At 40.3% G+C, this 24,152-nt stretch overlaps 1 protein-coding gene across 2 annotated transcripts in view; it reads right to left on the bottom strand.

Annotated features, from left to right (window-relative positions):
- Window positions 1-4,521: 4,521 nt before the first annotated feature.
- The window catches only part of arhgef1a (Rho guanine nucleotide exchange factor (GEF) 1a), a 51,587-nt gene continuing 31,956 nt past the window's right edge, over window positions 4,522-24,152 (bottom strand). For both annotated transcript variants that reach the window (XM_038725041.1, XM_038725042.1), the window contains exons 12-23: window positions 22,982-23,153; window positions 20,137-20,213; window positions 19,840-20,012; window positions 17,186-17,253; window positions 15,793-15,981; window positions 13,720-13,806; window positions 13,191-13,237; window positions 12,158-12,193; window positions 12,007-12,057; window positions 9,130-9,456; window positions 8,689-8,851; window positions 4,522-5,702 (exon numbers count right to left, since the gene is read on the bottom strand). In XM_038725041.1, the coding sequence (XP_038580969.1) occupies window positions 5,674-5,702; window positions 8,689-8,851; window positions 9,130-9,456; window positions 12,007-12,057; window positions 12,158-12,193; window positions 13,191-13,237; window positions 13,720-13,806; window positions 15,793-15,981; window positions 17,186-17,253; window positions 19,840-20,012; window positions 20,137-20,213; window positions 22,982-23,153 (1,419 nt within the window). In that variant the 3' untranslated portion in view covers window positions 4,522-5,673. The remainder of the gene's footprint in view (window positions 5,703-8,688; window positions 8,852-9,129; window positions 9,457-12,006; window positions 12,058-12,157; window positions 12,194-13,190; window positions 13,238-13,719; window positions 13,807-15,792; window positions 15,982-17,185; window positions 17,254-19,839; window positions 20,013-20,136; window positions 20,214-22,981; window positions 23,154-24,152) is intronic.

Here is a 24,152-nt window from a genome sequence, read left to right as displayed (position 1 = left end):
CCCCCCCACACACACACACACACACACACTTTGCCCCCCATCACCATACTCAACAGCCCTGTGTATGCTGTGGAATCCTTCAGATTTCTGGGTTCCACTATTTCCCAGGACCTGAAGTGGGAGCCCAACACTGACACCATCATCAAGAAGGCCCAGCAGAGGATGTACTTCCTACGCCAGCTCAGGAAGCTCAACCTGCCTAAGGAGCTGCTGATCCACTTCTACACAGCCATCATCCAGTCTGTCCTCTGCACCTCCATCACTGTCTGGTTTGGATCTGCCACCAAAAAGGACAGGAGCAGACTACAACGGACAGTCAGGACTGCAGAAAAAATCATTAGTGCCAACCTGCCCTCCATTCAGGACTTTTTTTTCTAGAGTCAGGCTACAGAACACTGTACGCCAAAACCAATAGACTCAGGAACAGTTTCTTCCCACAAGCCATCACTCTGATGAACAGCTGACTCTGACAACAGTGTCAGGAACAACTCCCGTGCAATAACCCAGTAACTCTGCCTCTAATCAGCCACCTGTTTTCTGGTTACCACTTATTATTTATTCATCATTCTCTATTTCAGAGGTGTTCATACTGTTATATTTGTAAATTGTATATACTGTATACCAAATCCACATACCTCATGTACATAACACTGCACATAATACTTATTTATTCCAGCATTCTTTGCACTCATCACACTGTGTACATACAGTATATGCATGTATGTGTATGTGCACCTGTATATCACATCCACCTCCGACATGTACATTATAATGGTAATAATAATTTACTCCTGCATCCTTTGCACTCTGCTCATTGCACTATTGTCTTAATCTGTCTGTTTTGTTTATGGTGTGTATATATGTGTTCTCTATACTCTCAATTCAGAGTCAAATTCCGCGTATGTGTACACATACCTGACAAATAAAGCTGATTCTGACAAAGCAGATTCTGAATTTATTTTGAAAATCGACCAGATTCTCTATGTTGTTCTGTGTCTGACTTTCTGCCTGTGCTGCTTGATGCGGCTTCCATCAAAAATAGGCTGGCTGTGAATACTGAAATTAAAATAATCGCAAATCGAATCATATCTGCAATATCTGGCAGAAAAATTGCAAGTAGATTTTTTCCCCAAATCATTCAGCCCTAGTATACTGTAATCATTGCAGTGGTCCTTTGTGGGTCTGTTTGTTAGAGCACTAAGCACTAAGGTTGTGGGTTTGGATCCCCCTGATGTCACATACAGTGAAAATCTGACTCCTTAGGGTGGTGATTCTGAAGTTTTGAATCTGAACAGCCAAATGAAACAACAATACATACATGTATATTAAGCAAATGTTTCATCGATGATGAATTAGGAACAATGAACATAGTGACAGTAAAAAGTTATTTAACACTAGAGAAGAAAATGTTATCCAAAATTATGTACTTAGTATGAACAAAAATGTATTTCAATGTGAAACATGTCTTTCTACATGTTTTTGTTGTACTCTGTTAATGTCAGATGTACACAAAAATGTATTTTGTTGATTTTCTGGAGGTTTTTTGTGCTAAGAGTGCTGAAATGTTACCACATACTTGTGTGAATAGTACCATAGCGACAGAAGAAAACTGTAACCTGGCCAAAGGCAGAAGACGTGGTCAAAATCTCATTGCCCAAAGAGATACTGTTGATGTGCCAGCCCAACGGGGAAGGAATATCCCTCTGTGTGCTGCTATTTCAGAGCACGGTGTGCTAACTAATATTCCCATTATAGGGCCATACAACACACAGCGTATCCTCACCTTCTTAGACGCCCTCTACAGAGACCCCTCTCATCCTGGATTATGACAGAGGTCTGATTTAAAAAAATTTAACAAAGTATGTGGTAATTTGGGATAAAGTGAGTCACATGCTCATATAACCCTGCTGGCTGCCATGGATGCAGCATGTGAGGACATCACAGCAGATGCCTGCAGAAGCTGGATAAGACATTATAAAAGATTACAGACTTTTGCTGGTGATCCACTGCATGGTGCTGTTTGTACTATCTGCTTCGATAAATCCAACTAGGAAATCAACACAATACAATAGACAATACATTTTGATTTAATTTTTTTTATTATTTTATGTAGTAATACAATTCACATGAATGCCAAAAGGGTGTGCAAAAGTTATTACATTCTTGTTTTATGTTAGGCCTCACACTGTCACTGAGAAATACAGTATATATAATACCTCATCTGCTTATAGTATTTCATTCCTTTCGACATTATGTTGGCTTTGAACATTATTTGCCATCAAAAATTGTACTAGCCCTGCCTTTTTAGCTAACAAAAGTTGCTATCAGATTTCAGAGTGGTATCACTGAGATTGTAGTCTAAAATACATTCAAATCAGAAAAGCAGACGTACAGTTGGAACATTCTGAAGTCAAGAAAATAATTTTGCAGCCACACAAACATTTGCATAAGTCAACATTCAAACCACTTTCCCACATATTTACATTTAAAATGCACTGAAAAGCTATATCCTGAGGATAAAGATAGATAGATAGATAGATAGATAGATAGATAGATAGATAGATAGATAGATAGATAGATAGATAGATAGATAGATAGACAGACAGATAGACAGACAGACAGACAGACAGACAGATAGATAGATAGATAGATAGATAGATAGATAGATAGATAGATAGATCACAATCAGCCGATCCTAACATACAATAAAAATAGTTAAAGAAAACACAGTAAAGCTAGGGTGGACAGATCTTGAAGTCAGTTAAGACGGGTTTAAAACCATGCAAAAAGTCAAACAGACCACTGAACTACTATTTCTTTACCAAAAAATATTAAGCCCCTCTAAGACTGCTGTTGCTTCAGAGATGAGAGCCCACCATCATCTGGCTCCTTTTAAAATCACAACAGTGCTGTTATGTCTACAAGTGTGTAAAACAATAGATCCGTCCAAATTATAGATTATATTAACAATTTCTAGATTATGTTATCAACAGAGGAAGGCGAAGTTTGCATAATGCTGGACTCTAAATATTATAATTTGTGCCCAAAAACCAAAACAATTATAGCAAATGATTATCACAAAAATCTATTATGACTTGATAAGACTAATCAAATTAATATCCCATTTTGACACTTCCATGATGGGACAACAAAGTCTGTCACTTTGACATGGGAGGCAACTGTTTGTCTCAACTCTTACCAACAGTCAATGATAACCATTTCCCAACCCTAAACAAGTACTATACCTAACAACCCCTTAACCACAGCAGTGGTGCATCAGAAAACTAAGCTATGAGTCTTTCTTGTAACAGTCATTTCAAACTAACAGGTTTTAGGGCTGCTGTTAGAGACAAAAGTGGAAGACAATGAAAAATTAGATTTTGTTTATTTTGAGGGACTGCTTTTCCAGGAGAATATGAGAATCGTAAAGGGACTCGTTTGTGGTCTCTACCACCCCCTGAGGGAAATATCATGGCTCTTTAACTATGAAAGCAGTGAGAGTGAACCAGAACAGTAATGTTGTGGGCCGGCCCACTCTGTAGTAGCTGTAGCTCCGTAAAGGGGAGCTAAAGTTTCAGGTGATTGATATCAGTAGGTTCATCACAACTAGTGATCACATTCACATTTTCACACTGTTTTCACATTGTCAGTTGATACGTTATTATAGAAATATTATAATCAGTGCTATAAAACTAAAATGTGAGGAGAGGGGGTAAAAAGTATTTTCTTGATCTGCAGAGTAACATTACTATTAGAAGCCTTGACAGACTGTGATCAGGTTTCAGTGTTGTTTAGTGTAAAATCTTTCATGAGTGACTGACACAGTCATTATTTTTTAGTAGTTTCAACTTCTACTTGAGATCTTATAAATAGAGTATAGATCTTTCAACTAAAGTTATTACAAAATCCTTTCTTTTCATTTGCATTGTACAGCATGTGTCTGTGATAAATCCATCAGACAAGCATACTGGAGTTTATATGAGACTGAGTAAATACTTGGCAAAGCTTTATTCACATAAATTTGGCAGATTTTATAGTTTTACTAAAGACAGATCAGTATCTCTCTAACACAGTCTAAATAAAACCTGAATATTATAGGTATTGTAAAGCAGGATTTATTGCAGGTCATTTTTATTTTTCTAAAATTTCAGCACAGGTTGTTTTCACTCGGCTTTTTGTGTTATTCTTTTCAGCAAACTAAATAACTAATGAAGGAAATAATGAGCCCTACTTGCTTGACATGAATTTGATTCATTATACAACACAACATAAAAACAATTGAAGATAACAAATGCTGAAAACAGTAGCTGCCCTAACGTCAGTCCCGGGGTCTGTACCACGAAGCAAGTTCAACATACCCAAGATGAAGACCCTAACAATCGCGATCGATAAATGCCCCGTATTTGTATAGCGCCTTTCTAGCCTTTTCAACCACTCAAAGCGCTTCTACACTAGTCATACACATTCATACACTCAATTCGGGGTATCTTGCCCAAGGACACTTCGACATGCAGCCAGGGGGAGCCAGGGATTGAACCGCCAACCTTCCGATTAACGGCCAACCCGCTCTACCTCCTGAGCCACAAGCAGACACACAAAGCTGGTTATCAACTCGGTAAGTAAACTCAGGGTTTCCCAATCCAGCCGTAAGCATGTTCACATGAAAAAGGTGGTGTTTGCAGGAGATGAGCAATTGCAAGAAACAGTCTGAGTAACACATGCAGAAAGACATAAAATTGCCGACAGTATGAAGGCCTAAACGAACAGGCGTAGCCTGTAATATGAATGCATTGATTTGATGTGTTCTTACAGCGTGTGAGACAATTTTAGCCTTATTCTTTCAGCTCAGCTGTGTATCGGCGTTTCCGCATTAAAAGCCTAGGGCACTGAATAAATGATTGTTCCAACTCACTTTTAAACTTCTCATCACTTCAAAAATCAGATTCATTTCTTTAATGCACTAAAAAATGTTCCAAACATTGCATGTGTGTGAGACGGACTTGGGAGCAAATAAAAAATATAAAACACATTTCAAAGCGGTAAGTAGGCTTGATGTCATATCTTAAAAGACTACAACAAGTAGTAGCCTACAAGGCTTCAGTAGCCTGCTTCAATCAGTCTATGTAGGATTATATCGCTATACAAAAGTTTGTCAGCATCACCACAGCAACCATAAAAGCCGCCTATAAAACAATCTGAGGGATCTTCTAAGTCATTTTCTAAGAGAGCTGATTGGTCAGTAGCTGGTGCTTTTATAGAGTCGATCTCTTATCTGGAACATAACCTGCTTTGGAGCAGGTTAGCTGTTCAGCATAAGATACCATGGCGATCTCCCCTGGTAAGAAGAAGAAGAACCACAATCATGGTACTAAAAGCTCAGGGTTATCTTGCTAAGCTCAAATCCTGCTTCGTAATACAGGCCTCTGATGTTCATTTAGTCAAATCTTTTCTCGACCCTTTGACCAAATGATGCAATGAAATCATAAATCCAAACATTCAAAAGCATAACTGAAAACTAAAACAACTACTGTCACAAGCCAAACACTCAAAAGTAAAGCAGCTAAATAAACATGAAGACTTGCAGAAAAGATAGACATGCGTATTGTTGCAGTCAAGTTACATTAGAATCAATTGTAGCTCTAAGGTCATTAACACTGTGAAACATGCCGAGGATCAGATATCCTCTGGAATATCTTGAAGATCTGAAAAAGAGAGAACAATTCAAAATTCAGTCCACTAAAACTACAAGAAAATGGCATTTCAGTGGTGTCTTCATTCTGTCATCTCATGTTAAAATCCAGTATTCAACCACAAGGTCATTTGGGGAGGGCCTATTGAAAATTGTTCATAGCTCATACATGTCGTTTTTCTCTTGAATTTGTGGTTCACTTTCTTTAACAACTGTTTAACTGTATGTTGATAGTCAAAAAACGAACTTTTGAAGAGTATAACAGTGTGTCCTCTTGCCAGGCCTTTTATTTAAGTTGCCTGCAGAGAAAACCAGGTATTTATTGGTAATAATTTTATATTTACAGCATATATTTTGTAATACAGCCTCCCTATCTCCTGATCTGCTCCTGTTTTATTTATGTTGATGCTGTTTGCTGTCAATACAAACTCAACACTTCCTTCATGTTTACTTGTTGTCTTGATAAAATCCATATTCCATACATGCTTTTATCTTGTATTGTTTTTGTATTATTGTCTCTTGGGTATTATTGTCTTTACACTTGTTAAAGCACTTTGTAACTTGTTTTTGAAAAGTGCTCTACAAATAAAGATTATAATATCATGCCATCGAGATGGTACCATGGATGGCTGCCTTGTGTGATGTGTGTGTGCGTTGGTACGCATTGTTTTGTCTTGTTTTTGTCTGTTAATTCAGTGTTTTGCTATAGTACCCAAAGCTCTTTCACCAGAGAAGAGGTCATGTGTCACGAGCGCCCAGTACAGGCAAGGGAAAACAGGGACTTGGACCCCGAAGCAGAAACACCAAACAGAGCAGGATTGTTTTATTCTGGTTTTATTGTAAGAACACAAAAAGGTACAAACTTACAGTGCGTGGCAGGCGCATGAGAGATGTAACTGTATTGCTTAGATTATAAACTCCCGGGAACAGGTGAACCTTGTAGGTGTGTTGATTAATCAGTGACGATCCGAGTCAGACAAACACACTGAGCCTTGAAACTTTTTGTTGCCGCATTTATACAGCTTCCAGAATTACGGTGTTTCTGCAGTCGTTCTACGTCATTAAACCACGGTTATGCTGCGCGATCATGCGCAGTAGACGCAACAGGAAGTGGCCCTGTAGTAGTATATTATTGGTCCAAAACTGGCTTCACTGCTTTCCATTCAAACCAAGTGGGGTGGCTTCATCCAGTAAAATACTACTATCTATGGCCACCAACAGAGATCCAGGGACAGGAGTCAGCTGCGCCCGAGTACCAGGAGCTGATGTAGGCCTTTGGAGAACTGGGAGCAAGAGTCAGCCTGGCCACGAGGATTAGCAGCTGGTGTCGGCCAGCAGCTGAAAGTAGGCCATTGGAGAGCTAGGAGTAGGTGTTGGCCGGGCTGCTGACAAGGAACCAGGGGCTGATGTTGGCCAGACCACCAACGGAGAGCCAGGAGCAAGGACAAAGTCAAGTGTGTCTTGCCTACAGTCCAGCATGGTGGTGGGAGTGTCCTGGTCTGGGGCTGCATGAGTGCTGCCGGCACTGGGGAGCTACAGGTCATTGAGGGAACCAAGAATGCCGACATGTACTGTGACATACTGAAGCAGAGCAGGATCCCCTCCCTTCAGAGACTGGGCCGAGGGGCAGTATTCCAACATGATAACGACCCCAAACGCACCTCCAAGACGACCACTGCCTTCCTAAGGAAGCTGAGGGTAAAGGTGATGGACTGGCCAAGCATGTCTCCAGACATAAACCCTGTTGAGCATCTGTGGGGCATCCTCAAACGGAAGGTGGAGGAGTACAAGATCTAACATCCACCAGCTCGGTGATGTCATCATGGAGGAGTGGAAGAGGACTCCAGTGGCAACCTGTGAAGCCCTGGTGAACTCCATGTTAAGGCAGTGCTGGAAAATAATGCTGGCCACACAAAATATTGACACTTTGGGGGGTGTACTCACATTTGTTGCCAGCGGTTTAGACTGGTTTAGGCTGTGTTATTTTGAGGGGACAGCAAATTTACACTGTTATACAAGCTGTACACTCACTACTTTACATTGTAGCTAAGTGTCATTTCTTCAGTGTTGTCACATGAAAATATATAATCAAATATGTACTCAAATGTGAAGGGCGTACTCACTTTTGTGAGATACTGTAAATAAAATTAAAGTGAATTTAATTGAATAAACCGCAAGGGAAGCATTACCTAAAAAGCACTATGACGTCAATATTCATGGCTACCACAAGAGGAGAGACTCTGTTCCCAGTGTGACAGGGGACAGGTAGAGACAGAGGTAGAGACTTTCTAACCTCATGCCCCAAATATAAAACACAAAGACAAAAACACTTTGCAAACATTTCCCAAATATACCCCGAATTTGAATTCATGTCAGAAACACAGAAACTCCCCTATTTACAGGGAGAAATGCCCAAATGTGAAATAATTGCTGCAAAACATGTCTCCTCATGCCATGAAGTGAGGACAACCAGTGGAACCTCAAACTGAATAATTGTACAGATTTTCAAATAATTAGTATTTTGATCGTTTGATATTTTAGTAATTGTTTTGTTTTTACATTTGATACTGATTTATTATTTTTTTAAATTGTATTAGTATTTTTTTATCAATTAATTAAAAAAAAATTATCTATTAATATCTATATATACACACACACACACACACGCTTATCATTTTATTTATTTATTTTATTTTAATTTTTAATATATATATATATATATATTTTAAACACACACACACACGCTTACTGTTTTATTTATTTATGTTATTTTAATTTTTTATATTTATTAATTTATTTTTTTAACACAAACACACATACGCTTTGATTACTTTATGCTTTAATTACTTATTTAATGAAATGTATGGGGTTGATTGTTCTTATGTTGTATGTATGATGCTTTGGCAATACTGTTGTTACACATTCATGCCAATAAAGCTAATTTGAATTGAACTGAATTGAATATTCAAAGTCACTGTGTCTCATGTCTGTAATCTGACCTTTGGAGCTTTCAGATGCCGTCCCATCATCATCATCTGATGTCATGTCTACCTCCAAATCACTGCTGTCCTGGAGGCCATCTGACTGGTGGGTGGGTTCCTGGCTGGCCTGCAGTGTGTCATCTCCAGTTGAGACCTCTCTACCCGGCTGCAGAGATGTAGGCTAAAACAGCACGAAAAGAGGAAAGAGACTGTTGAAAATCAGTTAATATTGGCCCAACCTGCTAAGTACCGATTTATTTATAATTACTTGGAAAATGTTTATTTAAGGGAGCACATTACAATCCGTTGACTTATTGTGGTTGTAAAAGGTCTTGTGTGATTCTGGAGCCATTTGTCTGAGAGAATAAGAACCCCTGTGACATCACTATGATGTCATGATGACATGATTTGTTTTGTGAGTCCCTTAACTTTATGGAATTACAATACAAATGTCCTTACTTGAAAAGACTGTTCCCCCAGCTGCTGGGATGCAAGTGGAGCACCACTGCAGACCTTCATGTGTCGGACCTGCCTCTCCAGTTTGGCCCGGGCCCTCTCACTGTCCTTGAACCGGCTCTCGGCATCCCGCAGCCTCAGCAGCTCCTCCTGCAGCAGGCTGTGTTGTCTCTGCAAAAGAGCCAGCTCCCCAATGGTTGACCCTGCACTGTTATCCCGATTTCCACCATCTCGCCAGAGGGGGCGCCACACACCTCCTCCAGCTGGTGCCAAGGTGTCCTGCGGCTGAAGTAACAGCTCCAAGATGGAGTCTTGTTTGATAATAGCACCCTGCAGGGTAGGACAGCAAATCCAGTTTCATTAATTGTACAGTCTGAAAATGGACATATAAACTGCAACAGAAGTGTGTCTGTCCTGCCAAGATTTCAGAACACACCATTTTCAATGTGCAACTGTGCGGCAGCTCAGCGGCACCGGGCATTCAGTTGTTTGTTGTATGTCCGGAAGGAAGAAAGGAGAACGAGGGAGAGAGGCGTTCTTTCCACAGCTGTAAGTAGCCTAGCTACTGCCAAATCTTGTGTCACAGTCTAAGATGCATTTCATTCATTGAAGCATCAGCTGAAGTGGCACAGCAACGTGGAACTTATGGAAAGAAACTCCAACCGCTACTGCCAGAGATGCTGGGACTCGTCAAGAGAGAGTGGAGTTAGGTAAGGTTTTGTAAAACTACTGAATACTGCTCTTATAAATAGGCTACATGTGTAGAAAACCAGTAGTTCAAAAGTCAGGATTTACTAGCTTTATTATTTTTTTTCCAGCCGGTACGCTAGGCTATATGTTTTCTCTCTCTCTCTCCTGAACACTGCTGCACAGTCACACAGTAATAAGTAAAGTAATATTATTACTTTTTTAAGGACAAATAAGTTACTAGTAATATAGTACAATTTCTGAGTAACTTGCCCAACACTGGCCAAAAAATTGAGAGAAATCTGAGTTCATTGATCTTAGTTTGTGTTCGCCATCAAAATAGCCACCGCTATCGATATTGTACATCTAAATCACACAAATTACAGAATGTTACACGTATGTAAGTTATTTGTCGTTCTACATAGGTAATGTTAGGCTATGCCAATGGTGGCTAGCGTTACCTCCTGAGGTAGTATGGTAGAATTTGCTTTTTCTTTCTTTGGATGATGTAAGCTACTGTGTGTTTGGCTTTATTAAACAATTTTTTTGTAAAACATTTACAAGGGCGTAGGTCTGCATTTGTCTTAATATGTTAACCATGTATGACACTCAGGTTAGTTATTTGTCCAAAAGAAGATAAAATAAAGATATTTAGACCATTTGGTGTAGCTGTTCTACACGCTTAAACCTGCGTGCAAAGACTTTGCTGGCTGTATGAATTCATCTTAGTTGAACTGAAGTTTATGTAGCATTACTACAACAGTGTTTCCCAACCCTCTCCTGGAGAAAGTTACCCCCTGTCCTGCATTATTTAATCTCTCCCTGCTTCAACACAGCTGATTTAAGCAGCTTCAGGATTCATAAAGAGTTGATAGTTTGAATCAGCTGTTTTGGAGCAGGGAGATATTTAACACACACGATTATACGAACAGTACGTTATCCACAGAAAGAAAGTACTCTTCCTATAGATCTTCGGGGGCTCACCACAGCCACCGTTGGCATATCTTAATTTGCGTGGTTTAGATTTACAAATATTGATAGTGGTAGATATTTTGAGACCCATGCATTCAGACTTTTTTATGTTTTTATATTAATGCAAATCAGTCACTGCTGCCAACTCCTTTTCTACCTGTGTAATATGTGTGTGTACAGTGAAAAAAGTATTATTACAGAAGGCTGCTAACTTTTCTGTTTTCTTGACTGTTTTAATAACAGCAATATCCAACCCAAACCAATCCTTTGACTTTAAATTATTTAATTTATTAATTATTTTAGCAACTTTCTCTTGGTAAACTTCCTTAATATAAAAGGACTGCAAAGAGTCTGTTATATTTGCGTGTGATAGTTTTACTGCTTCAAAATTTTGAGCAAGCTCCTCCACTGATTGAATGAAATAATTATTAAATTAATTTGGGATTTCTGGACTGTCAGTGCTAATCACTCCATTTACTTCCAGCTCCGTTATTAATTTTCATTCGCTGGGCTTTAGTTTAGTACGACTGTTAAGATGCTTCCAAAGAGAAGTACTATTTCCTTCAGATTCAGTTATGTAAAGTATGTAGTTTTTGCCATGCGCAGTTCCTTAACAACCCGATTTCTTCATCCCTTAAAAATAAGGAGGTCCGTAATTGATTTAGTGGGCAGTGCAAGATCTCTTTTTTTCATTAACTGGCGAATATCATTATTCAGCCAGGGTAAAGAGCCTCTTCTTCGTGTGAACTTAACAATTTGTGTATATTTCCTAGTCATAGTGCTCAGAACACAAACTAACATTCACATACAATCATATGCAGAAAGAACAACCAGTATCTTGCCCAAGGACACTTCAACATGCAGACTTGAAGAGCCGGGGGATGGAACCCCCCCGACCTTCTGACTAACGGGCAACCTGCTCTAAGCCACAGCCACCGTTGAAAACAGTCCCTATATCCTTCGGTTTGAGAAACATGTATTACAAATGATAGTGGCCAGATGTTTAGGCAACCCCCTTTTTTTTTTAAATGAAACTTTTGTGAGACTTCTTCAGTTGGAAGCAATGGGCTCGGGTCGACAGCCTGGTTAGGCTAGTATTGAGAGATGGACCAGTCATATCATTTAAAGCTGGAAGCATTTTACCCTCATACATATTTTGTACCCCTCCAAACAACATAAACCATCCACAAGTGTGTTAAAGACATACAGAAACCTACTCACCTGGAGTGCATGGAGATAAACACTGAGATTCACCAGCGTCTGATATATCTCCTGTCAAACACAGGCAACATACTTATTAGTGATGTCTGTTTCTGACACAGACACATGCACACAAACTCAAAGAAAAAGAAACCTTTACCCCCTGACTCACCGTGGGTGGTGGCTTGTCTTGATTCCTCATGCAACCCTTTAGAAGGTAAAAAAAAATATTTCCACAGAGAAGAGTATCATGACAATGATACAATGAATACATTGGAACACAACACAAGCATGCCCAACATTATTGACTTGTTTTTAATTTGTCCTTTTTGTTCTTCACAGCTCCCTGTGACCCCGTTTTGTTCAGTCAACTTCAGGGTGCATATGCCACAGAGAGCATTTCAGAATCAGAGCGTTTTTCCTGCCTGATTTTGCTGTCATGTTAAGATTTTGATGATTTGGTCATTAGTGTTTGCTTTTTGTGCTTCTACTATGATTAAGTAGGCTACAAAATTAAATAGTTTCTTTATGTGTGTGATTTAACTGTGTTTATTATATCACAGGGTGTTTTATTTTGAAAATTGAATGGATTCTCTCTGCCGTTCTGTGTCTGACTACCTGCCCCGTTCAATCTGCTCTGTGCTGTTTGACGCGGCTTCCGTCAAAAATCTGCGGAGCGGAGAGCCGCTTCTGGGACGCGCTGCGGCCATGTCTGGTGGACTCACAAGCATCGACTAGAATGGCCATGATCAGCTCCAGCAACTGCAGCACAGCCGTAACGCGACGCAGCTGGAGTCAGTGGACTTTAGCCGTAAGTCAGTTAAAATGTACATTCCTAAAAGGAAATGACAGTTCATGCCCAACGTGACTGGGCATAGGTTCCAGTTATTTGATTAATTACTTTATTTTGGGATAGCTACCATGTGAACATAATGAGGTCTTGTCATAAAGATTTTGATACAGGCACCTCTACAAGTTGAGCTAATAATGTGAAATCCTACCTTGCAACTGTATAGCAAAGTGTTTCTCATTATAAACAAATCAATGTGAAAAATCTGTAAACAGAAACTATAGAGGTCTGTAAGTGGCTACACATTGCCTACTTAATTTTCACTACACGCAGCAACAATATCTGATGCCCCCCAAACAAAACAAACAAAAAACAAAACAACAACAGCCTACTACACTTCCATTTGCATGCTCACCTTTGCTGCAGAGTAGTCATGGGCTCCATTGAACAGATCCTGATCACCTGAGCAGAGACAAAGTCACTTAGTACTAGTCCTAGAAAATCAAAACAGCTATCACAAGTAAAGCCTGACTATTTTATTACACCTAACAAAGAGGGGACAGGGAGTTATGTTTTGTCTTCATTAAAATTGAGCTAGTATGAGGCTAGTACCTGCATTCTTTGGGCCAGCTATTTACAGTGTGCATGTACACCTCCACCTATTCCTGCTGTGTCCCACTCTGTTTCATCCACACCACTCACCACCCTGTGCTCTCATGTTAATAAATTTGGTTTTCAGTGTGGTGAAATTCTTAGTTCATCATTTTGGAGTGAAACCTTAATTAATGACATATCCATACTGCTTTCCATACTGTTTTTATGTGTGTAAAGATGTAATTTCCCTAATGATAATTTGATAAAGTGTTCTGTATGTATACCCATTGGATATGAATCCAAAAAGTACTATCTTGTCATATGAGAGATTGGAATCTTCAGTGACTCACAGGTTTCTACCACCTCCATGTGGTTGTGAAGACATGGAAGAGGGATGTCCATGCTGGAGCCCAGAAGTAGCTCGCTTAGTCTGTCCACTGTGGAAAAACACACACACATACACACTGTATAACTCACAAATGTAATTGTGAACCAAAAGTTCAGATATGCAGGCCCTGTAATTGTGTTTTGATGATTTATAAGTGGTGTAACCTTTACCAACAGCCTGTAGTACTGCTCTGTCGCAGCTCATAAGAAGTTCACAAAACCAGGTCTGTCTTCATTTTCCAGCTCACGACAAAGATTAAAAGCTCCCTTGTGTTGTCTTGCTGCAGATTTTGTTTGATTGTTGAGCCATGGGCTTACCAGAACCTGCCCAATCAGAATTTCTGCAGATCACCAAAGGATGGCTGTAGGTGTCCATTTTGGGCCCTAACCTGTTAATTATCCATCCATCCATCCATCGTCAACCGCTGGGGCTGGATCGGGCGAAAGGTTGGCAGTCACCCGGAGGGAGACCTGTTAACTATTTATATTAATAATATATTAATATAGCTTATATATAGCTTCTCAGGACTAAAGGAGCTCATTATATTAATAATACTGTCTCTTCCAAGTGTTACTGTAAAAATCTTCTTCATATGGATAAGCCCGTTTTATTCTGCATTGCTGATTCTGTCCAATTAGCTATTGATAAAGTACAACTGCAAGTGTAACCTTAAATGAGTATTCAATGAAAATAAATTCATACTATTGGCCAGATCCAAACATCTTAAACTGTGTTTGTTAAAGGGATTCTTATCCAATTTTCCTACACAGCCCTGGGTCTGTAAATTGAGCACAAACAAAGCTGCTCGGAGCAAGCAGCAGGTGGCGGTGGTGCACTTGAAGCAGTTGGACAGAGAATGTAAACTGGGTATGTTCAAACATGCTGGACTTCTTACGGGACTTTAGCTGTGAAGATGACTGAGAAACAGCCACAGAGGGAAAGGTGTGAGACAAGTTATGACCAGGCGAGGGGAAGACACACGTTAACATCTGTGAGGGGTTTCAATGCTGGATAGATCTACGAGATTTGAAAGGAATGAAAACCGATGCTGAGGTTGCTCTGTTTCTGCTGGACAGCTTTGCTGTTCCACATAAACGACAGCTTCAGTGTCACTGTCTTGTCTGTCTGTTGTCATGTTTGTGATGATCCCAGCTGGTTAGCTTTGTTAGCTTTGTGTGTGTGAACGGGTGTCCCGGTGAATAGAGAGAAAAGGGTCAGCAGTAAGGCTTGTTCAGTAGTAAATGTACAGTAGAAGTTACAGAGGCCGGTGAATACAGACTGCAGCTTCTCAGGACTAAAAGGAGCTCAGGAGCTCCTGTGTGTTGCTGCCAACTGTTGATTAAAGAGTGAACGAGGTTAGCCCCAAACTTAGCTTTGACTTCGGCTCTGGAGATAAACTATACGTCGCTCCTGTGCTTCCCAGCTCTTATCAGTCACTGTATTTTTGTACAAACTATTTCAAATAACTCTAGTTTTTTACTCTGTTGTGTTTTGGATGCTGCGTTTGTGAGCTTACACATATTGTTTGATTGATGATGTTTGTTCACTAATTGTAACTATTGAAGTATTTTGCTTCAGTACATATTTAAATATTGACAGGCCTGTCGTCACACCTTCTACAGTGCTGCTAAAACATGCCCTCTTATTCAGGCTAACTTGCTCTCGGACAGCAGACGCTGTGGATTCTGCTATATTTCAGCAGAGTAGGACTGGTTACTATGGCAATGCGCGTTCATGAGTTTGTTTATCAACAAACTCTCTGCAGAATCGCGTAGTATCCCTTTAAATATAACAGAAGCTTAGCTTTTGAACAGAAACAGATCCAGTTTGAATGAAGGAGCAGTTTTCCACTCTGTTCCGGAATATAGGGATGTCATGTGTCAGCATGCGGCTGCCTTCATTGCATTGCGACCTTGAGCGCTTTGAGTGGTCAGAAGACTAGAAAGGAGCTCTATAACAATTTAGCTATTTTCTTTCCAAACTGACAAATAGCTGTAGCAATTATTTTTAGTTCATGTGAAACTTGGTGTGTTACCCTCAGCTGTGGCATCCAGTAGAAGTTTTTCTGCACGGGGGGCTTGGGGTGTGTCTGCCCTGAACAAGTAGCGAGTGATGGGAGGCTGTAGGCCCTCCTGACCACTGGTCACCTCTGTCAGCTCACAGAAGAGAGTCACCCTCTCTTGCAGGAGCTCCAGCATTTCCCGGTCCTTCTGCTGGAGGTCAGCTGTGGGAGGTGGGAGAGTTTTGATCAGTCTGAGCTGAACACACACACACACACACACACACACACACACACACACACTTGCTAGCCAGTTATAGCTAACATTTGTACAGTTGGTACATTGGCTATTTGGGGTGAATAGACTGTAGAATCGAGTCATAGTATTCAGCAAACCTCTGCCTTTTTCCAATGCAAAGGATCTCACCTGATCTCACTCACACCTAATGAATTTTTAGGAATGAATTTTTGCCTTTGTTCTGGCTGGCAGCAACACAAACCACACATGACGGACCTCTGTCTCTGTGATTCAGTCGCCATCCACACCACTGCGTTTTCGTTTTAAAACAGACCTTTTGCTACTCACGCGTTGCTCTCTGATTGGATTTTATGAGTCATGCAAAGCAGGCACACGATGCTACTGACGTTTTGACATGGTATTTTTATTGAAATATTCTGTACCGTGCAAATAACACTTATCTGCCTACATTTGTACTGTGTATTTTGCCGTTTGCGACAACTCCCAGTCTGTTTTCCAGTGTACGTAAACGTCCACTCAATGTGCGTTTTCATTCATGTCATTTTAATGTTTAGGGAGATAAACTCTAAAATACTGGTGTGGACGGAGATTGTATTCGTTTTAATTCTCTGTTTGTAAACTAAAAGGGATATGGTGTGGCTGGGGCCTCAGATCTGGTACACACCTATGGTTGTGCATGATTAAAAAAAACATAACATAACATAACCGTAAAGCCTCATCATCTCCTATTGTGCTCCATGAGTACATCGTGGCAATAAATGGCTTAAACGGAAAGATTTGTCCCTCCTACATTCTGATCGATGTACTATTGTGATGTTCAAAGTCCTGTGAACCAATCCTATAGAAAGATTACATAGACACTACCTGCAAAAACCATCCAGCCACCAAATTTCAAAAACAAAGTGAATATTCACTGTGCATTCAAAAATGTAATTGTACAAGTACATATTTCTACAAAACATTTGGATTACATTTAAGCCTCATCAACCAGTCAGAAAGGGAGTTTCAATAGTCTTTTAAGTGGAAAGGGGAACTCAAGGAAGAAACGATGACTCAAAAATACATGGGAACAGGTTAAATGAGTGGGACTGTGTGCTCATAAAAAATAATACAGAAAGGTGCCACATGAAAACGTTCCTTTCACCGGATCATTAATGTTTTTCTCCTGACCTTTAAGTCTCCTCAGGTGGGCCTTGTGTTCAGTCTCTATGAGGGGGAACTCCTCTCTAGATGGGCACCTGAGCACACAAAAGCACAGACCACACAAATCCTGTTATCAGTGATGTGGTGGACACAAGTAGCAGAGATCCAACAACAATGACAATAAACCTTGTGGAGATTCCAAGGTGGAGGCTCCCGGGAATGTGGACGGCACAGTCCTAGAAGGCCAAACCGTTGTTGCTGACAGGTTTTTAAACAATTGAGATGAGTTCCCTGACATCACCTGCATAGACATCATTTTTATACTTTTATGAAGGCTGTGACTGTAGCAATTACTGTTAAACTTCTATGTACTTATGGGTGTATATAGCTATTCCATGGACCAATTCAATCTTAATCACAGATGTTTTCAGGTCACTGGCTATTGCAAAATCATTAATATCATTTTTGTTGTCAAAGCTCTTGTTAAAGAATTATTTTCCCTGAGTCGGTTATTTAACTTTTCAGGGGTCCAGCTGGCCATTAAAATAGAGTCAAAGGCTGTCGGACGTAGACATTCGTATTGTTTCTGACTCAGATGTTTGACTTGACACCCACAGCAGATTTCACTCATCTATTATGTACAGAACTTTCCTCAACAGTTGAACCACCATGGCGTTCAACATGTTCAGAAATACAGCAGACAGCCACCCTGCCTCTGCTCTTTGGGGAGAGCTGTGTGGTGAGGCACTTACGGTTAAGAATGCCAAAAAATGCACTGAAAAAGTCATGAATCAATGGGGGAGACAAACAGCAAGGATACCCTAACTAGGCCTACTTTGGTAGACAACGACAACAATAACCAGCAGCTAGCATAACCAAACAACTCTTCCACACAGGTCCAAGATGAGATTAAAATGAATTGGCACACTTTCACCTAAAATAACCACACACTAAGCTAAGTCGTCTGTTTTGGATTGGTTGACACCAATGACACAGAAGCAAAATGGTTTAGTCCATCCTGCTCTAGGATTCATCTCTTTACTGTCTAATCGGGCAGAGTGGCTGCTGATGCTGGAGAATCAATGTGTCTTATTACAGTCATGAGTCAAGGTGGTGGCTCATTGGATAAGACTATGCCTTTGGTGTGAGAGACCCGGGTTCAGTCCCCCACTGTGACCCATCCACCATTGTGTCCCTGAGCAAGAGGCTTAACTGTAAGAAAGCAAAATGAAGGAAAACAGCCACCAAGTAATTCCTTTCAAAAGAAAGGTGAGCACGATCCCAACTAACACAGTTAAAGAAAATTTTTTAATGTTTTAAGCTAATATCAGCAGTTTAGATTGAAAGCTGGAATCTACCTTGATGCATAATTACATAGTAGGCTAGAGAATAAATTATTATCATCATATTCATCATAAATTAATCTTAATCTAAAGTTTTTGTTATGCCTACAGGCCTTTGAACCACTAACATACTGTGGGCTTGGACACAAATATAGATTAAATGTACTAAAATTATACAGTACATACTGCAATGTAAAGGCTATCATTTTTTTGAAAGCAGCTTTTTTGTCTTCTTGTTTCTGCAAATGAAACATGACTCTAGTGAAGTCTCAGTTGTTTATAATTAATATTATTATTATGCAGTATAGTCAGCATTTTCTCAATGTAGGCTTTGAAACTAAGCTTGTATTTTTTAAGCATTGCCTTCTACCTTGGGAATGATGAATGCTTTAATAAACATAAAGAAAATAATGTTACTTTAAGCATGATACTCCAAGCAAACTTAGTAAAATAATTGTCGGATACAGTGTGTTGAGAAAAGAGGGTTGATATGTGGTGAGATTTCAAACTGTTTAGAAGTGTTCAGTTCATTAGTGACTACCTTAATCACCACCACAGTTTGTGCACAGTTGTTAGCTCAATTATTTGTCAACATTTGTCAAAAAGGCATGAGAGACAGGGAGCCCACAGAGACTGCTTGTAAAGAGCACCCAGAATTCTGTGCTACACCACTGACCACTGTAACTTATTATTGCTAACTTGTCCAGAAATTGCATCTTTATTGTTGCTAACTTGACCCTATGTCCAAAATGCTAAAGGGGTACCCAGGGCATTCAAAACAGACGCCAAGGGGTTTTGACCAAGCGTCCGTATGTGACGAGCTGGGACTGAGAATGTGTTGGCTGGTCTGCATGTCTTGACGGGAGGGGTGATAGCTAGTTATTCTTTCCAGGTCTGCTGATGAAGTGATCATAATTAAACATGTTTCCATAAAGGTGGAGAATAAACAGATAAAAAAACAAAAATGTAGCAAAAATTAAGAGAGCTACTGTTTGCTGCGTCTACATGTGCTGCCACTGCCATGGAACTGTGTACAGCGTGTGTCTGGCATAGAAATTAGTTACTTTAGCAGTCATCAATGCATTTAAGAGCATGTTTTCTTGCAGTACTTTTTATTTTACTATGTTTATTGTGAATGTTATGCCCCAAAATACCAAGGCAAATTAAATGTATGTGAAATTCTAAAATTTCAATAATCCTGAATTATCCTGTAACACAAAAACATGAGTGTCTGTTGATAGTGAACTTGCGAACTCACTGTCAAAAAGAATGTCAAACTACTCCTTAAAATTATTGGACGAAAAACGGTGTGTTATATGTGTTGGTGCATTTTCCCACTTGCTGACGGTGCGCTGGATGTGGCGGATCCAGACGTTCTTGTCCTCCTTGGTTGCAGCATGGAACTCATACATCTCAGGAGGGGAGGAGTCACTGATGAGGAACATGCCTCGCTCCTGATTGGCTATATCCCTCACTATCAGGTTCTGAAGAGACAGCACTGGAGGTTTGTCCTGGATCACACAGCAGAGGGTTGTTGGGGAAATAAATATAGAGAGCGAGGAAAAGTGATAATAATCCATTAGTTATAGTAATTAAATTTCAGTGCGGTATGTGTATGTGACTGTATTTACTTACCAGACATGGAAAGATGTACCTCTGGTCTTTCTCCTGCAGAAACACCAGGATGTCTGTCATCAGTAAGACCTGTATATCTACAGGACACACACAGACATGACACACCAAAATATAGTCAAGTTGCTGTTCCATTAAGCACTATGTAAACACATGTTAAACTGAAGTCTACCTATCCCCAAACTACCCTGTCATCTTGTATTTACAATTTTATCTGCACTGTCCTAGTTTAAAGCCAGGTGCATATTATAGTTAGTAGTTAGTACAGCTTTAGCCAAATCAGACAGGACTGAAATCTAAAACCTGCCAACCTGTTTTTTTTGGCCGCTTGAGGGCAACTGAAAAAAAGATGTAAACACGACATTGACATATCATCGCTTTTAAGTTTATATGACAAGCTTATTTACATGTTCAGCTGTTGTGGAGCAACTACATCTATCATTTGGAGTGGTGTTTTGGTGAATGTAAGTCCAAATTTCTGTCTCTTTTAAGTCTGTGTTTGGTGTCTACCACCTCGTGAGAGAAATGTCCGACTCTCATAGTACCTTACTACCCCACCAGAGCACTGCGCTCCCAGAATGCAGGGTTACTTGTGGTTCCTAGAGTCTCCAAAAGTAGACTAGGAGCCAGAGCGTCCAGCTGTGAAGCTCCTCTCCTGTGGAACCAGGTTCCAGTTTGGGTTCAGGAGGCAGACACCATCTCCACATTTAAGAGTAGGCTTAAGACTTTCCTCTTTGATAAAGCTTATAGTTAGGGCCTGTGTCCACCAAAGCGTTTTTTTGCCAGCTGAAAACGCCACCTGCTGTTCTGAAAACACCTAGCTGGGAGCGCTAGGGTGCGTTTTGAAGGGCGGAGTTTTTTTTTTCGAGACGCTGTGGTTGCTATGATACATAATTTCCGTGGAGTAAAATGTGAAGTTTAAAAGATATGCAAAGAAAAATGCTGCGAGATAAGGCAATAGTGTGGTTCCAACTTTGTGCAGCCAGAGAAAAGCAACCGTGGCCGCCGGACGCTCCCGCGAGGTTTAAATGTCATGTGACATGGTGACATTTTGCAGCGCTGGTGAAAGTTGGACACAATTTATAACCAGCATGCCTTGTTTTAAGCCCAGCATGCATCACGTTAAGTCAGTGCTGCGCAGCGCCGCATGAAGTCCATCGTATCTATTCACTCATTATCATAGCGCCACCCACTGGCAACAGGGAGTAAGCTCTGTGTGACAGTATCGCGTAAGTCATTACAAAAAAAATAAAGAGGTAATATTATACCCGTTACAATCTCAGTAATGCGCATTACAACGCATTTTCACCCGAAATAAAGTGGTGTTTTGTTTTTTTAGTCATTCACCAATTCCGAGAAACATTTCGGCAGCAGAAAAATCCTTGACTAAAAGAGTAACGTTATTTCCTGTTGCTGGAATCAGTTGGTCGAGATCGCAGGCAGGGTGTAAACTGGTAAGGTAGGGGGAGTTCAGCTCCTCTTAACAAGACAGGAGCTTCCCTGATGGATCATGCGTAAATAGATTTCTATAGGCTGTGTCTTTGTGCTTTAACAATTACTTTCAAGATCAGAGAGGCTGCTGTCAGCTCATCCTGACTGATCCCGTCGGAGTGTCGGGGATTCAAATAATCAATGATGTTATGATGCTGTACCTCGTGCGTATATGTGCACAGTGTCTTTTTTAATGGGGAGACGATTCATCCTATTTCAACAATCCCCTTTTCCCCCCGCAATTAATCAGAAGGTACATTTTGATGACAAAGACCCACCCCAGATATAACCCTGCACATCACTACAACCCACCTATGCAGCACATCTTATATCAGAATAATGTGCCCTTTAAACAACAGTGAAAGTAACTCAAAAGTAGTCAATTCAGAGACAATAATATTGTAACATTACTAATTACTCTCAAATGACAGTAACTAGTAATCTATAATGTATTACATTATGGAGGTAACTTGCCCAACACTGTAAATAAAGTTTGAAAAATTGGAAAGGGGAGTATGAGACAAAACTCTAACATGCAAACTATGGAAGCTTTTCTATTAGAGTTTTTTGCCACTGATAATTGTTTTGTTCAGTGATAGTAGGTAACATGACTCTTGCTGACTACATGATGAGCAGCAGCCTGTGATGTATTGCATAGTTTGGTAGGATCAGATATTGCCAGCAGCCATGGTAATGGAGTTGCACCCTGCTGCCGCCAATTTTAAACAGAACATTGACATCAGCAGGCAGCAGTCACAGCAGTCACAGCAGTTACTGCTTGCTGAGAAAGTAATCTTTACTTTATGTGTTGATTAATTAGACATTGAATGCAGAGATGAAAGCTAAAAATGCTGTGCAGGGACTGGTTACCTAACATACTTTTTTTTTCAGGTGAGCCTGTGACAGTTGGGTCCAGTGCACAATATTAATGCCTTTATTTAATAACACTGTGTTGCTCACTGCGTGTTAGTGACTGTGTCAACCAGATTAAGTTAGCAAGTTAGCAGCTATTACGAGGCCTGTGCACACAGTTGTTGCAGTAGTAGCTTTGGGAGGTAGCCATAACAATAACCCTTGGTGAGAGAGAGCCTGTCATTGTAGCGGCCTTTCCAGTAGCCAGTAATGACTGTCAACCTTAAGTACTATTTTCTCTTTATTATGTGTAGCACCAGATTGAGCCTACAAGACATCTTTCTGTGCAGCACTAAATGGCCAAGGTGATGGCGCATACACAAAGTGAGCCAGAGCGTCTTTTCAGATATTATTATTATTATTCAGAGGGAGAAGAGAGAAGGGCCCCTTGCTGAGCCCCTGCTTCACTTTATAGAAAGACTAATGTTTTCACAGCGTTGGGTACCTTTGAGCCGGGATCCTGGCGTTTTCCAGAAGAGGGTCCCTTCATGGATGAGTCTGCGGCGGAGCAACTCTCCAGGCTTGAAAATTCCTCCATCCCTTACTCTGGCCTCAGCCCGTGGGTCCAGTTTGGCCTGGATCTCTTGCAGCCGCTGTGTTTTCTCCAGGTCCTCCATCTGCCAACCAGGATAAAAGTCATCTTCAATTTGGAGTCCAAAAGAGAGTATTAGTAATGAACATGAATTTATAATATATGGATGTATAATTCCATTAAATGTAAAACAAGAAATTCCTCATGCACAGCAACAAAAATCAGGTGCTGGTAGATCACAGGAGTAATGAAATATCTAAAACAAGCCACCGTACACTTAATGGACTGTACAAAGAATGTGTAAACAATGAACAATGTGTTTCGCCTATGGCTTCTTCAGGTCCAGTTGGACTGTATTTTAGAGAGGAAGAAATAAACCATGCCGAGAAGACAGGAATGATACACAAGTTCCTGGCTGCCATTCAAGTTGTAATTGTTGTTGGGACCGGACAGTATGAGAGCAAAGGAATGAGGCCTACAGGGAATTTTACACAAAGAACAATCCAAAGGACAAAGAAAACAGGCTCCAAAACCTTGTGTGATTTTTTCCAGTTAAACCCAAACAAAAGTCAACATTGGCTAAGCGAGTGCAAGCATGACATCACTAAGAAGCCTACTGTTTGCAAACAATATAATATTCTTTGTGTGGTTCATCAATGGTGATTATCTATATAAATATCCCAGAAAGTTCATGTACAACGCCACACATCACCGGCGCTTCTGGTGCTCCGTCTCTCTCCCTCTTCTACCACACACACATGCTTTAATGGATTTAATGAAAGCATTTACAGGATTTTATGTTGATATTTATATCATAAAAAGCTGCACATTAACTTATTGGGAGAAAACCGGTAGTTCTATTTAAAGTCAGACAGTGAGCACCCGCATTTCGCCAAAATGCTATGATGCTTGTTTCATAACAGCTCTGTGAAGATTCGACTGTGAGATTGGGAGTCGAATCAGGCTCCTCCGTCTGGATCCGGCTTAAATACAACACTGGTTTCTTGGGGGCTCCTCCCGGGGTTGAGTTTTGATAACTCGTTACAGGTGTCTGGCTGATCATCTTCGAATTGGCTGCTCTCTT

Source organism: Micropterus salmoides, unplaced genomic scaffold, assembly GCF_014851395.1.
Source record: "Micropterus salmoides isolate LMB-PRFRI ecotype aquatic unplaced genomic scaffold, ASM1485139v1 Ms_hic_scaffold_17, whole genome shotgun sequence".
Classification (NCBI taxonomy): domain Eukaryota; kingdom Metazoa; phylum Chordata; class Actinopteri; order Centrarchiformes; family Centrarchidae; genus Micropterus; species Micropterus salmoides.
Note: the sequence above shows the minus strand (reverse complement) of the source record. Positions and strands in the feature narration are given on the sequence as shown.